The sequence below is a fragment of the Borostomias antarcticus genome (assembly GCF_949987555.1).
Source record: "Borostomias antarcticus genome assembly, chromosome: 12".
Classification (NCBI taxonomy): Eukaryota; Metazoa; Chordata; class Actinopteri; order Stomiiformes; family Stomiidae; genus Borostomias; species Borostomias antarcticus.
Window position 1 is genome coordinate 10,024,019 of NC_140245.1, and position 12,500 is coordinate 10,036,518.

Consider the following 12,500-nt stretch of genomic DNA (forward strand, 5'->3'; position numbering starts at 1 on the left):
TGTGTGTTTGCGGTATGAATGGGCCTTTGTGCGTCTGTGTGTGTGGGTGTATTCAATTTGACCTGGACTGTACGGTCTGTGAATGTGTGTTTGTGTCAGGATGTGTGTGCTGCGTGTGTGCTGCGTGTGTGTTCACGACTATGGGAGACTCAAAGCCTTCTGGAGAGAGATGAAGAGAGAAGAGAGGACAGAGAGAGAGAAAGAGAAAGGGAGAGAGAGAGAGAGAGGGGGGAGGCAGAAAGAAGAGATAGTGAGAAAGAGACAAAAGAGAGAGGGAGAGAGAGATAGAATAAAGAGAGAGATAGAGAGAGCGAAGGGATTATCTCTTTGTTTGCCCAGGCCGAGTGTGGGGAATTAATTGCCCTTTGGTTCACTTTACTCTGAAAATCCTCTCTGTGCGCTTTCAACAGCAGCTCTGCTCTGTTCATCTTGGCGGCCGAGCGGCTCGCCCCAGAACACCGCCGTCCCCTCCTCGGCCTTGCTCCCTCGAACCTGCTGCCACCATCGCTCGTCCGTCTCCCGGGTCCCGGTGCGATTGGAACGCAGTCGGCATGACCTTTGAGGCCGAATTCTCTGACATGCTGGTGCAACACTGTCCTCTGTGATCCCATATTCACTGTCTAAAGGGCTTAGGACACGCAGAAAATGACAAATGTTACCAGATGTCAAACGTTTGAGCAGACCTTTTCGAGAAATATCTGGGGTGATTGTGGGAAAAGGTCGCAGAAAAAAAAAAAAAAAAATCAGCACTGCACAATATTTAGTTTGGCCGACCCAGAGGCCAGACTGCAATTTCCAATGAGGGGTTATGCAATCTGGCAGGGGCCCGACATGGACTCCACTGCCCTGTAGCTCAGAGAACATGATCAGCTTCTCAGGCACCAGCGACACGATAAATGTACTTCACGAAAACAGAATATTACTTATCACACAGTAAATTTGTACAGTAGTTTATCTTATTTCAACACAAACAACTTCCATTCACGCTATACCTCGTTAAATATTTATCTTAAAGGACCCCAAGGCATAGCTGTAGTTCCTCTGCCGGACAGCAAACTATCAACCCCACAGAAACCCCGACGCCGTTCCAAACGGGTGTCCAAGGATGTTGCAACCAGATTGATCGAGTTGACAGAACTGTCACGGCTCTCATGGCCTGACGAAATCTCCCGACGGCCGACCGGCTCCCTGAAGCTGGCAGAGCCGCGCTACGCGTTCCAGACAATTCACGTTATCGACGGTCTGTCGTTTGGAAAAGGGAATTACAATGAATTCCTGCTGTGTGTTTATGCAGCTGCCGGTCTGTTTCCCTCACTGTGCCAAGCGGACCTCCGTTGGGCAGTTTGATGCTTTATGGCTCTGAGTGGGACTGCGGCCCCCCGGACGACCGGTCGCATTCTGGCTTTCTCGTTCTGAGACGGACGGCGCTGAGGGCGGCCTGGACCCTTCAGGGTCATCCAGACTAATCCAGCATACTGCCTGCAGATCCACCTTTATCGGCCATGTCATGCGCATCAAGGGTCCCATCATCACGTCAGCCATTATCTACTAAACTATTACGAGTTGACTCCCAGTGTCACTGGCTAAATGGGAACTTCCTGTATAGGGTAAGTGCCCAGTACTCCTGGGCTCCAGTACCCTCATACAGAACTCTTAATTACTACCATTCCTGCTAGGGAAGACACAAATCCACAGGGTTTCCCCCGCCTCCTCCCAGGGGCGGATCTCATTCACTGCCTGTTCAGTCGGGGGTCGGACAGGAAACACACTTCCCGCTTCAATCCCCAGGTATGTTTATATAATCCCAGATCAAAATCTAACATCTCAAGTGTGTTTATGTTTCTGTGATTTTCTAGGTCGTGAGCTACTGAAAGGAACTTTTGTTTAAATCTTGGGCAAATGTTGTTTAAGACTGATACAGTGATATATAAATATGTGCTCTATAGTGCCATGTTGGCTATGGCAGTATGCAGGTCGGTTTCATACGGAGGCGTAGTGTGATTATACTGTATCCTATCCAGTCACCAGTCACTGAAATCCCTTGCCAGGCCTCATCCATGCCCTGCAGTTCTTCTTGAAAGAGTTTTCAATTAAATCAAACTAGATAATGAATCCAATGCATAGAGCAGCTACACAATCTTCTCATCGCACAATGTACTGTATTTCTGGCACTCAGAATAGCATCAGTCCTAAGCCCTGGAGCACAATGCTCTTCACTAAACTAATAAAGTATGAGGATTGCGACGATAAACCTCCGGCTTCTGATTGAAATCTTGAAGGAGCGTTCAAAACAAACCTTACGCACCCCAGGAAACGCACAGCAATATCCCCATGCCTACGAGGAAGTCCTGAGACAAAAGATGGATGAACAAAAGAGCGGAGAGCGTGAGCAGCTGCAAGCCATGAACACAAACTATGTTGTAGCCATTTCCCTCGCACACACACATGCGCACACACACACACACACACACACACACTCACACTCACAGAAAACAGACTCTTCAAACCCAGCAACCGCCAAATGAATTATGAATCAACACAACATACAGCACTTATGAAATATACCCAGCTACCCCAGGGTCAACCAGAACCTCAGCTACCCCCAGCACCCTGTCCAGGGTCAACCAGAACATGACTCTATTCAAGCTGGTGGGTCAGGGGGAGGAGTGCTGGGGGGTCAGGGGGAGGAGCTCTGGGGGGTCAGGGGGAGGAGGGATCAGGGGGAGGAGCGCTGGGGGGTTAGGGGGAGGAGCGCTGGGGGAACCAGCAGACTGGAGGACCAGCAGACTGGAGGACTAGCAGACTGGAGGACCAGCAGACTGGAGGACTAGCAGACTGGAGGACTAGCAGACTGGAGGACTAGCAGACTGGAGGACCAGCAGACTGGAGGACTAGCAGACTGGAGGACCAGCAGACTGGAGGACTAGCAGACTGGAGAACCAGCAGACTGGAGGACCAGCAGACTGGAGAACCAGCAGACTGGAGAACCAGCAGACTGGAGGACTAGCCGACTGGAGAACCAGCAGACTGGAGGACCAGCAGACTGGAGGACTAGCAGACTGGAGGACCAGCAGACTGGAGGACTAGCAGACTGGAGAACCAGCAGACTGGAGAACTAGCAGACTGGAGAACCAGCAGACTGGAGGACTAGCAGACTGGAGAACCAGCAGACTGGAGGACTAGCAGACTGGAGGACCAGCAGACTGGAGGACTAGCAGACTGGAGAACCAGCAGACTGGAGGACTAGCAGACTGGAGGATCAGCAGTACTTGATGTCTGCAGCATGGAGGACCTGCAACCTTCAGGCTCACGCGTCTCTCTGGGCGTTTGCTTTGACAGGCTGCTACTACAGCACCTGAATAGTGAAAAGGCCTCCTCAGACCGCTGGGTATGAGCAGCCAGAACACGTGGGGGGAATATGAATACGGGGAAGAGAGGAACCATCTCCAAATCAGCCCTGGGAACCGGCTGGGATGATTGACAGACTCCAATTGTAAACCATGAGAATGCAAGCTTGGGAAGCCCCGCCAGCATATGCATGTCAGACACTCACATGGGGATACTGTACTCTCCAAGAGGGGGGAGAGAGAGAGAGAGAGAGAGGGAGGGAGGGAGAGAGAGAAAGGGAGAGCGAGAGATGGAGAGATAGAGAGAGAGAGAGAGGGAGGTAGAGCAAGAGATGGAGAGATAGAGAGAGAAATAGAGAGAGGGGAGAATGAGAGAGAAAGAGAGAGAGAGAGAGAGGGAGGGAGAGCGAGAGATGGAGAGCGAGAGGGAGAAATAGAGAGAGAGAGAAATAGAGAGAGGGAAGGACAGCGAGAGACGGAGAGATAGGGAGAAAGAGAGAGAGAGAGAGAGAGAGAGGGGGAGAGGGAGAGAGAGAGAGAGAGAGATAGGGAAGGACAGCGAGAGACGGAGAGATAGGGAGAAAGAGAGAGAGAGAGAGAGAGAGAGTGAGAGAGAGAGAGAGAGAGAGAGAGAGAGAGAAAAGCAAATGTTCTCTTCCTCTCTCCCCAGGTCAGGCCCAGTGTCCAGGCAGCAGAGCTGCTTGTGTGTGGAGGCGGTGGACATTTACCGTCAGCGCTGCTGATTCCACCCGACAGTGATAGCCCCGCCTCCCCGGCCCCCGGGGTCCAGCGGCCAGCCTCTCAGCGCTACGGCGGCGCGCTAGCACAGAGGCGTGAACAGAACTACGGCGGCGCGCTAGCACAGAGGCGTGAACAGAACTACGGCGGCGCGCTAGCACAGAGGCGTGAACGGTGCTACGGCGGCGCGCTAGCACAGAGGCGTGAACGGCGCTACGGCGGCGCGCTAGCACAGAGGCGTGAACGGCGCTACGGCGGCGTGCTAGCACAGAGGCGTGAACGGCGCTACGGCGGCGCGCTAGCACAGAGGCTGGACATGCCCTACTTCCTCCCCGCCTACCGACTGTGGGCGTCCGTCGTTACGTCACGGAAGAAACGTCATCGAACCCGTCCGAGGTTCCGGTAGCTCTGTCCGTAGAGTCCGTGGTGACCTCCCCGCCCCGCCCCGCCCCGCCCCGCCCCTCCCCTCCGGGTCAGCGACCCCTGGTTCCTACCTGTCAGCGGACGGCGGTCGTCCGTTGCGGGCCTTGCTGACGTGCGAGTAGAGGGAGTCGGAGCGCTGGTGCTGGTGGAGCTCGTCCCGGGGGCTGTGAGGCCGGCTGTGCCCGCCGTCTGGGGAGGCGTCCGGGGGGCCGACGCCGGCGTACGGGTGCTCCTCGTCGGACCCCGGCCCCCGCGCCACGTCCAGGATCTCGGCGTAGTCCCTCTCCCTCGCCTGACGCTCCCTCAGCTCACGGGTCTTGGCTTGGATCCTGGGGGGGGGGGGGTTGAGGGGGGCGTTACGGAGGTCATTAATTATGGTTTACACATCATCAACCGGCCGTGTCTCTGGTCTTGGTCTGGGTCCTGGGGTTATGGTGATGTTCATTATTACTGATGTCATTGTTCGCGTTTATAAATGGGCTATAAAATATATAAACCCCTATGGTTTCTACTGTAAATGCTCAAATAACGGCAAACGTTCGACTCACTCTCCAATAACCCTAACCAGCTGCAGTCGATCATTTGAGCATCTGTAGAATACTCTTTTCTTGATGAGATATACAGTATTCCAGAAGACGTCTTTATAAAACAGTAATCGCTAACCATCGTAGCTTCTCCTATATGGTTAGGAAGAGTATCTTGAGTAACCAACATTGTCAGCACTGATCATCAATAGACTATGTATGTATGTATGTATGTATGTATGTATGTAAGTAAGTATACTTGCAGGTATGCTTGTCAGTAGTATTATTGTGGTATACATCATAACGTTCTTTTATTATGTACTGTCCTCGTTTAACGAATGGAGTCCTTTGTTGTCCACAGGGCAGATTGTGTATTCATTGTGTTCATGTTCTTTGTAAGTTCTGCAGATGGAAATTAGCTTCCTTGCTAAATCTGGTGCAAAGCATCTCCTTGTTTTAACCGAAGCAATTAATGTATGCGCACACTGTCCTTTTTAAACTCAATAAACTAAACTAGACTAATGGGATCATTCTGAATCATGCCTCATTGAAAGGGTGAACACATTAAACAGCTGCTGTACTGGTTAAATGGCTCATGTTCAATATGAAAAGCTGCTTTCACCTTCGACCGCCTGCTTTTCTGCGTTCCCAAAACATTACAAAAGCCCGGCGCTCAGCAAATGTGTTTTCCCCCCACGAAGACTACAATAACACAACGCCGAAGGTCCCTGAAAAGAAAAAGTGTATACGCATTCTCAGAGTAGGTCTGTGCATATTCCACCCACCCCTCCTCTTCAGGGCTATTACACGGCAGAGCTAAGGGCAGCCATTTTACAGCGGGGAGAACATCACAGAGCCTATAATTACAACTCTGCCAATTATCAGGCCTTTTTCAACCACCAATTATCATCCACTCTCTTTTCTCCGGGCCGCTGTGACATGTGTGAAAGAGAAAGGGACAGCTTCGCACGGCGACGCGCTCAGCTGGGAAATCTAACATGTGCCCAGAGAAAATTAGCATCGACGCGTAATGAAATAATAAGTCAAGGGGAAAAAAAGTGATTTTCCTGTTGAAGGGTGAAACTGTACGAAACCATTTATGGGGTGGAAATATTTTCCAAAAAGAGGGCAATTATCCTACCCTGATGAGTTTTTAAAAAAGGTTGTGGGGGGGGGAGACTCTTGAACTGAGAATAAACAGGCGACTTTTCCAAGGAAACTCTAATACCTACATGGTCCTCAAACAACGCGCCCACTGACTGGGGTACCGCGCTTAAACGCCAACTCAGCGATTAGCTAAGAAAACAAGGGAAGCAGGCTCTTGAGAGGTCTATCTTTAAGCCCAGGGAAACGAAAGCCCTTCTCCGCGCCGGAGTGTGGGGCCACTGATTGGTTACACTAGCGGAGCTGATAAGATAAGAGGAGACATACCAATCTGTACTCCCTGTTTCTCTTGCACCAGTCTTTCCATGTGAGACGGGGAGGGGGGGAGGTTATTTTCCGAGCGGGACGGAGAGTGGATTGTAGATTGTGTCGAAACAAAGAACATTACACAGAAAAAAACAAACGATTCTAACGGCCTGCATCGGTGGCAAAAAGAGCACCGACGATGTCATCATCCCTGAATGTGAACAAAGAACACAGCTCCATCTTTATTACCCTAACTAAGGGCATATTATTACTCACCACATAGGATAGAACGCATAGAATAGAACAAACCCAGTAGATCAAATAGAACGTTCTAAACTGCCAACTCAGGGCCCCAGTCTGAGTGGGACAGGAAGACAGGCACTTGTTAGTCTTAACGATTAGTCCTGATGACAGATAGACATATCTCAGCCCGCCAGAGAGAGAGAGAGAGAGAGAGAGAGAGAGAGAGAGAGAGAGATCTCAGCCTGCCAGAGAGAGAGAGAAGAGAGAGAGAGAGAGAGAGAGAGAGATTGGGAGAGGCACGGAGAGGGAAGGGGGAGAGAGAGAAAGAGAGAGAGAGCGAGATGGACACAAAGAGAGAGACACGATAAGGAGTGTACAAAACGAGGGAGGGAGGAGGGGAGAGTGACAGGAGTGTTGATGATGAGTGACCTTTCCTCCAAGCCTTCAGACAGAACAATCCTCCATTAGGACCCACTGTGTCCATTGTATAACTGTGTCCATTGTATAATAGGTCCCTCAGCGCCCACGGCTACACTAGTGATAAAACAGCTGTGTGTAGGAAGGGAAGGTAGTGTGTAGGAAGGGAAGGTAGTGTGTAGGAAGGGAAGGTAGTGTGTAGGAAGGGAAGGTAGTGTGTAGGAAGGGAAGCTAGTGTGTAGGAAGGGAAGCTAGTGTGTAGGAAGGGATGGTAGTGTGTAGGAAGGGAAGCTAGTGTGTAGGAAGGGATGCTAGTGTGTAGGAAGGGAAGGTAGTGTGTAGGAAGGGAAGGGAGTGTGTAGGAAGGGAAGGTAGTGTAGGAAGGGAAGGTAGTGTGTAGGAAGGGAAGCTAGTGTGTAGGAAGGGAAGCTAGTGTGTAGGAAGGGATGGTAGTGTGTAGGAAGGGAAGCTAGTGTGTAGGAAGGGAAGGTAGTGTGTAGGAAGGGAAGGGAGTGTGTAGGAAGGGAAGGTAGTGTAGGAAGGGAAGGTAGTGTGTAGGAAGGGAAGGTAGTGTGTAGGAAGGGAAGGGAGTGTGTAGGAAGGTTAGGGAGTGTGTAGGAAGGGAAGGTAGTGTGTAGGAAGGGAAGGTAGTGTGTAGGAAGGGAAGGGAGTGTGTAGGAAGGGAAGGTAGTGTGTAGGAAGGGAAGGTAGTGTGTAGGAAGGGAAGGTAGTGTGTAGGAAGGGAAGGTAGTGTGTAGGAAAGGATGTGACGGCATAATGACCATAACTGGTACACCTCAGTAGAACACAGGTGATTAATCAGAACATAACAATATGAAGTATAATGTTTAAAAAGGAATGTCTGTTGACATTTAGGTGATAGTAGGGGGGTGTTATGGATATACCGTACAGTAGTGTAACAGTCTTGGTTTTTACTACTCCTGTTCTGTGTTGTGCCTGATGTGTGATGTATGGAACCTGCCTGTCGTAATGCTTGTGTCTTAATACTCCCGCTCTGTGTTGTGCTTGATATGTGTGCTGCAAGTAGTGCATATGTCTTTATGTTTGGATGTCTGCTGTTGTGGTTGTATGCTGTGTGTCTGTACTGTTGTGGTTGCATGCTGTGTGTCTGTGCTGTTGTGGTTGTATGCTGTGTGTCTGTACTGTTGTGGGTGTGTGCTGTGTGTCTGTGCTGTTGTGGTTGTATGCTGTGTGTCTGTGCTGCTGTGGGTGTGTGCTGTGTGTCTGTACTGTTGTGGGTGTGTGCTGTGTGTCTGTACTGTTGTGGGTGTGTGCTGTGTGTCTGTACTGTTGTGGGTGTGTGCTGTGTGTCTGTGCTGTTGTGGTTGTATGCTGTGTGTCTGTGCTGTTGTGGGTGTGTGCTGTGTGTCTGTACTGTTGTGGGTGTGTGCTGTGTGTCTGTGCTGTTGTGGTTGTATGCTGTGTGTCTGTGCTGTTGTGGGTGTGTGCTGTGTGTCTGTACTGTTGTGGGTGTGTGCTGTGTGTCTGTGCTGTTGTGGGTGTGTGCTGTGTGTCTGTACTGTTGTGGGTGTGTGCTGTGTGTGTTAGCTTGATTTTTCTTTCACAGCCCCCTTCCCCCCCTCCCTGAAGAAGCTTGTGCTTTTTGCCAGGCCATCACTGTAAATAAGAATGTGTTCTTAATGATTTGCTTGGTTAAATAAAGGTTAAATAAAATAAATAAAATAAAATTGGTGATTGTTCCTTGTTCTTTTGAATCAGCTAACTCAGTAACACTTAGCTGTTTCCCTGTATAATACCCCAAAGTAAAATGCCTCAATTTGTCTTCGATCCAACAAATGTGCCCAACTGTGAGGGTGAGTCCCCTGCCTCTGTCTCTGACCTGTAGAAATCCCCCGTCACAGTGAATCAAGGGCTGGATTTACTCTGGGCTCGGGCGCTGGCCGATCGATACACCGGTCAGCCTGAGGGGTGTGAATCCCTGCCCAACCTTGAGGAGGATGGGAACTGGACCATAACGGATCGGTCATTCATTAGGAGGAGGGCGGGGCAGCCTTCAGAGGAACGTCCTCTCTGTGTGCACACTGACATCCAGGAGGAAAGCATCGATTAAGAGGATCTGCGCCCGCTGGAGCTTCTAGTAGCGGATGAACCCCAGGGGGAGGGGCATAGCTAGGGGACACCCGATAATATTCAAATTGTGTAATGTGCCAGACCTGATACAAAAAAAAATTAAGAAAAATATAAGGTTAAAGTAAAAAAAGATAAAAACCAAATAATCCTAATATGTGAATGAACTCAAGAACCCAACTTTTCCAGGAGCATTTGAATAATTGTGGCATTTTGTCAAACCAGATATTATCCACTAATTATACTGAATGAATAAATTCCTTTAATACCAAACGGATGAACTTTCCAACAGTGATTAGATGTAAACTATGCTAATAGCGGTGGAACGGAACGGAGTCCATGACTCATGCCACCTAACAGGGTGGCAGAAGAATTAATTCAATCTTGGGTCGTAACGGTCCTGGCATTTACAAACTGGTGGCACGTTGCCTGTCGCAGCTACTGACTTCATTAGTGTGTGTGGAAATGTCCTGAGGCCACTTGCAATAACTCCAGACCCTATCAGGTTTGATTACAGTAACTCTGGACCAATCAGGTTTGATTGCAGTAGCTCTGGACCAATCAGATTTGATTGCAGTAACTCCAGACCCTATCAGGTTTGGTTGCAGTAACTCTGGACCAATCAGGTTTGATTGCGGTAACTCTGGACCAATCAGGTTTGATAACAGTAACCCTGGACACTACCAGGTTTGGGTGCAGTAACTCCAGACCCTACCAGGTTTGATTGCACTAACCCTGGACCAATCAGGTTTGATTACAGTAACCCTGGACACTACCAGGTTTGGGTGCAGTAACTCCAGACCCTACCCGGTTTGATTGCACTAACCCTGGACCAATCAGGTATGATTGCAGTAACTCTGGACCAATCAGGTTTGATTACAGTAACTCCAAACCCAACCAGTTTGGTTGCAGTAACTCTGGACCAATCAGGTTTGATTGCACTAACTCTGGACCAATCAGGTTTGATTGCAGTAACTCTGGACCAATCAGGTTTGATTACAGTAACTCCAGACCCTATCAGGGTTAGTTTCAGTAACTCAGACCCTACAAGGTTTATTTGCAGTAACTCTGGACCCGTCAGGTTTGGTTGAGGAGTCCAGCTGTGTTTGGAATCGCTCCCTCGTTCCCTCACTCCCTATTCCCTATATAGGGTTCACCATGTAGTGAACTACCTAGGGAACGGAGAAAATGTAGGGTACATGCGCTGTTCCCTGCAAATCAAGGTGAATTGTGGGTAATAAAGAGTGGACTATATAGGGAACGAAAATTCCGTGGAGAATTCGGACACTACAAACAAAATGGCCGACACCCTATATAGTGCACTATATAGTGAATAGGGAGCGATTCCGAACACAGCTATAGTCTCCTAGTTCTATCAAGTTAGGTTGAGGAGGCTCACTTAGTTTTTACAGTATCAAGTTTGGCTAAAGAACCCAAAGGTATGTACAATACAAACCGATGTTCCAATCAAGTTAGGTTGAGGAGACCTCTCCAGCTCCTATCGCGTTTGGCTGTAGAGGCTCACCAGGTACGCACGCCATAGGCCGAGAGGTGCGGATACGCCGCGTGGCGCTCGCTGTGATTGGCTCACCTCTCCTGCTCCAGCCTCATCCTCAGCGTCTCCTCCTCTGAGGCCTGCGTCTCCTCCGGCCGCCACTTGCTGGATCCCTTCCGCTCCATCTTTTCCCCCGGCCGGTCGTCCTTGCGGTGTTTGCCGAACCTGAAAGCGTAAACGCATGCAGCGTCCGTCACTAACAACACTCGACTTGGAGGATAAACAATCACAACAGGTGCTGGATTTGTCAAGTTGAAGCTTAAAGGGTCCACGTTTGTAAAACTAACTGTTTCATTGTTTTTGCATATACATGTGAGTCTCTGATGGGCCTACTAACACACAAAGTATGAAGTGAAACAATCCAGTCATTTTGTTGTGGTCAGCTGAAATGAATTCTCTAGCCTACCGACTCGCTCTTAGCTGAGCTCATTTGCATATGAACAAAGCACTCAATCTGATCTTGTGGTCAACGGAGGGGTATAGAGGCATGCTAGAACGCTTATTCAGAGTGGTATTTTCAGCAAAAATAATCAAAGACCCCAAAGACATATTAAATTGTTGAAAATTAGCATAATAGGACTCTTTGCCTTTGGAATACACGGATCAAACGCAGTCTACAGCAACTTATAACTACTATTGATGAGCTGCTCAACCCCTCCAGTTCTCATCTGTTGTGGGCTCAACGTGATGTACTGTGAGAAGCTGCTGAAACACCAACGACAGAAGAGATGTGAACTACATCTACTATCCACTCTCCCCATCTAACGATCGACCGCTCAAACACACCCGTCAATTACAATCACATTACAATTCCAACCGCTCTCTTGGTTCAACTATGAGCTAGTTTTAAACAAAAACCAGACAGGGAAATGTCACCGCGGTCCAGCGGAAGTAATTCTATTCATGGGAAGGGAACCGGTATCCATATGGGGGCTCCACTTGACAGATAATTCAGCTTGATTGACTCTACGTAAAATGTCGCCGTCTCCCTCCTCCTCCTCCTCCCCGCCCGACTGAATGACTCTGCAGAGCTAATTTCTACGACGGAGCCGTGATTATTCCAGCGGAAACTGGCCGACGATGAGAGTCTGTCTCACAGTCCAACAGGCCGGCAGAGGACAGAACCTCCCAGACACTTAGAAGCACAGAGAAGGAGGGGAGAGGAGGAGAGGGAGAGGAGGAGAGGAGGAGAGAGAGAGGAGGAGGGGGAGAGAGGGAGGAAGGGGAGAGAAAGACGTGGGAGTTAGAGGGAGAGATGAGCGAAGCCAGACGCACGAACACGGACCGACGGTAAGAGTTGAAGACACCAGAAAACAGAGAGATAATGAACATGAGGCAGAAAGAGAGAGAGAGGAGAAAACATGGAGATAATGAAGAGACGACGGGTGACAGGATGCTGAAACCAAACCGTCAGGACAAGAGAGAGAGAGAGAGAGAGAGAGAGAGAGAGGGAGAGAGAGGGAGAGAGCGAAAGACGAGAGGACACGGGGGGGGGGGGGTTCCATTACCCGATTAATTTATCAACAAATGGCTGAAACGTAGCGTACCCCCCCCCCCCCCCCCCGGGTTGTGATGCGCCGGTGTTAATATCGAGAGCAGCGCCATCTATCACGGCGGCGGCGGATGACAGGTCGTCTCGCCACTCCGCTGGCTTTCATTAAGGCTTCTTAAACGCCGCCCTCACTCGCCAGCGGCCCGCTCACCAGACGGGATTTATGATGGGAAAGGAAAGTT

At 49.8% G+C, this 12,500-nt stretch overlaps 1 protein-coding gene across 1 annotated transcript in view; it reads right to left on the reverse strand.

Annotated features, from left to right (window-relative positions):
- LOC311316035 (partitioning defective 3 homolog) overlaps positions 1-12,500 on the reverse strand; it is a gene marked incomplete at its 3' end in the record, with an annotated part of 169,352 nt that overhangs the window by 34,069 nt on the left and 122,783 nt on the right. Inside the window, exons 20-21 of the mRNA XM_084446776.1 lie at positions 10,803-10,931; positions 4,580-4,837 (exon numbers count right to left, since the gene is read on the reverse strand). Of these exons, the coding sequence (XP_084302902.1) occupies positions 4,580-4,837; positions 10,803-10,931 (387 nt within the window). The remainder of the gene's footprint in view (positions 1-4,579; positions 4,838-10,802; positions 10,932-12,500) is intronic.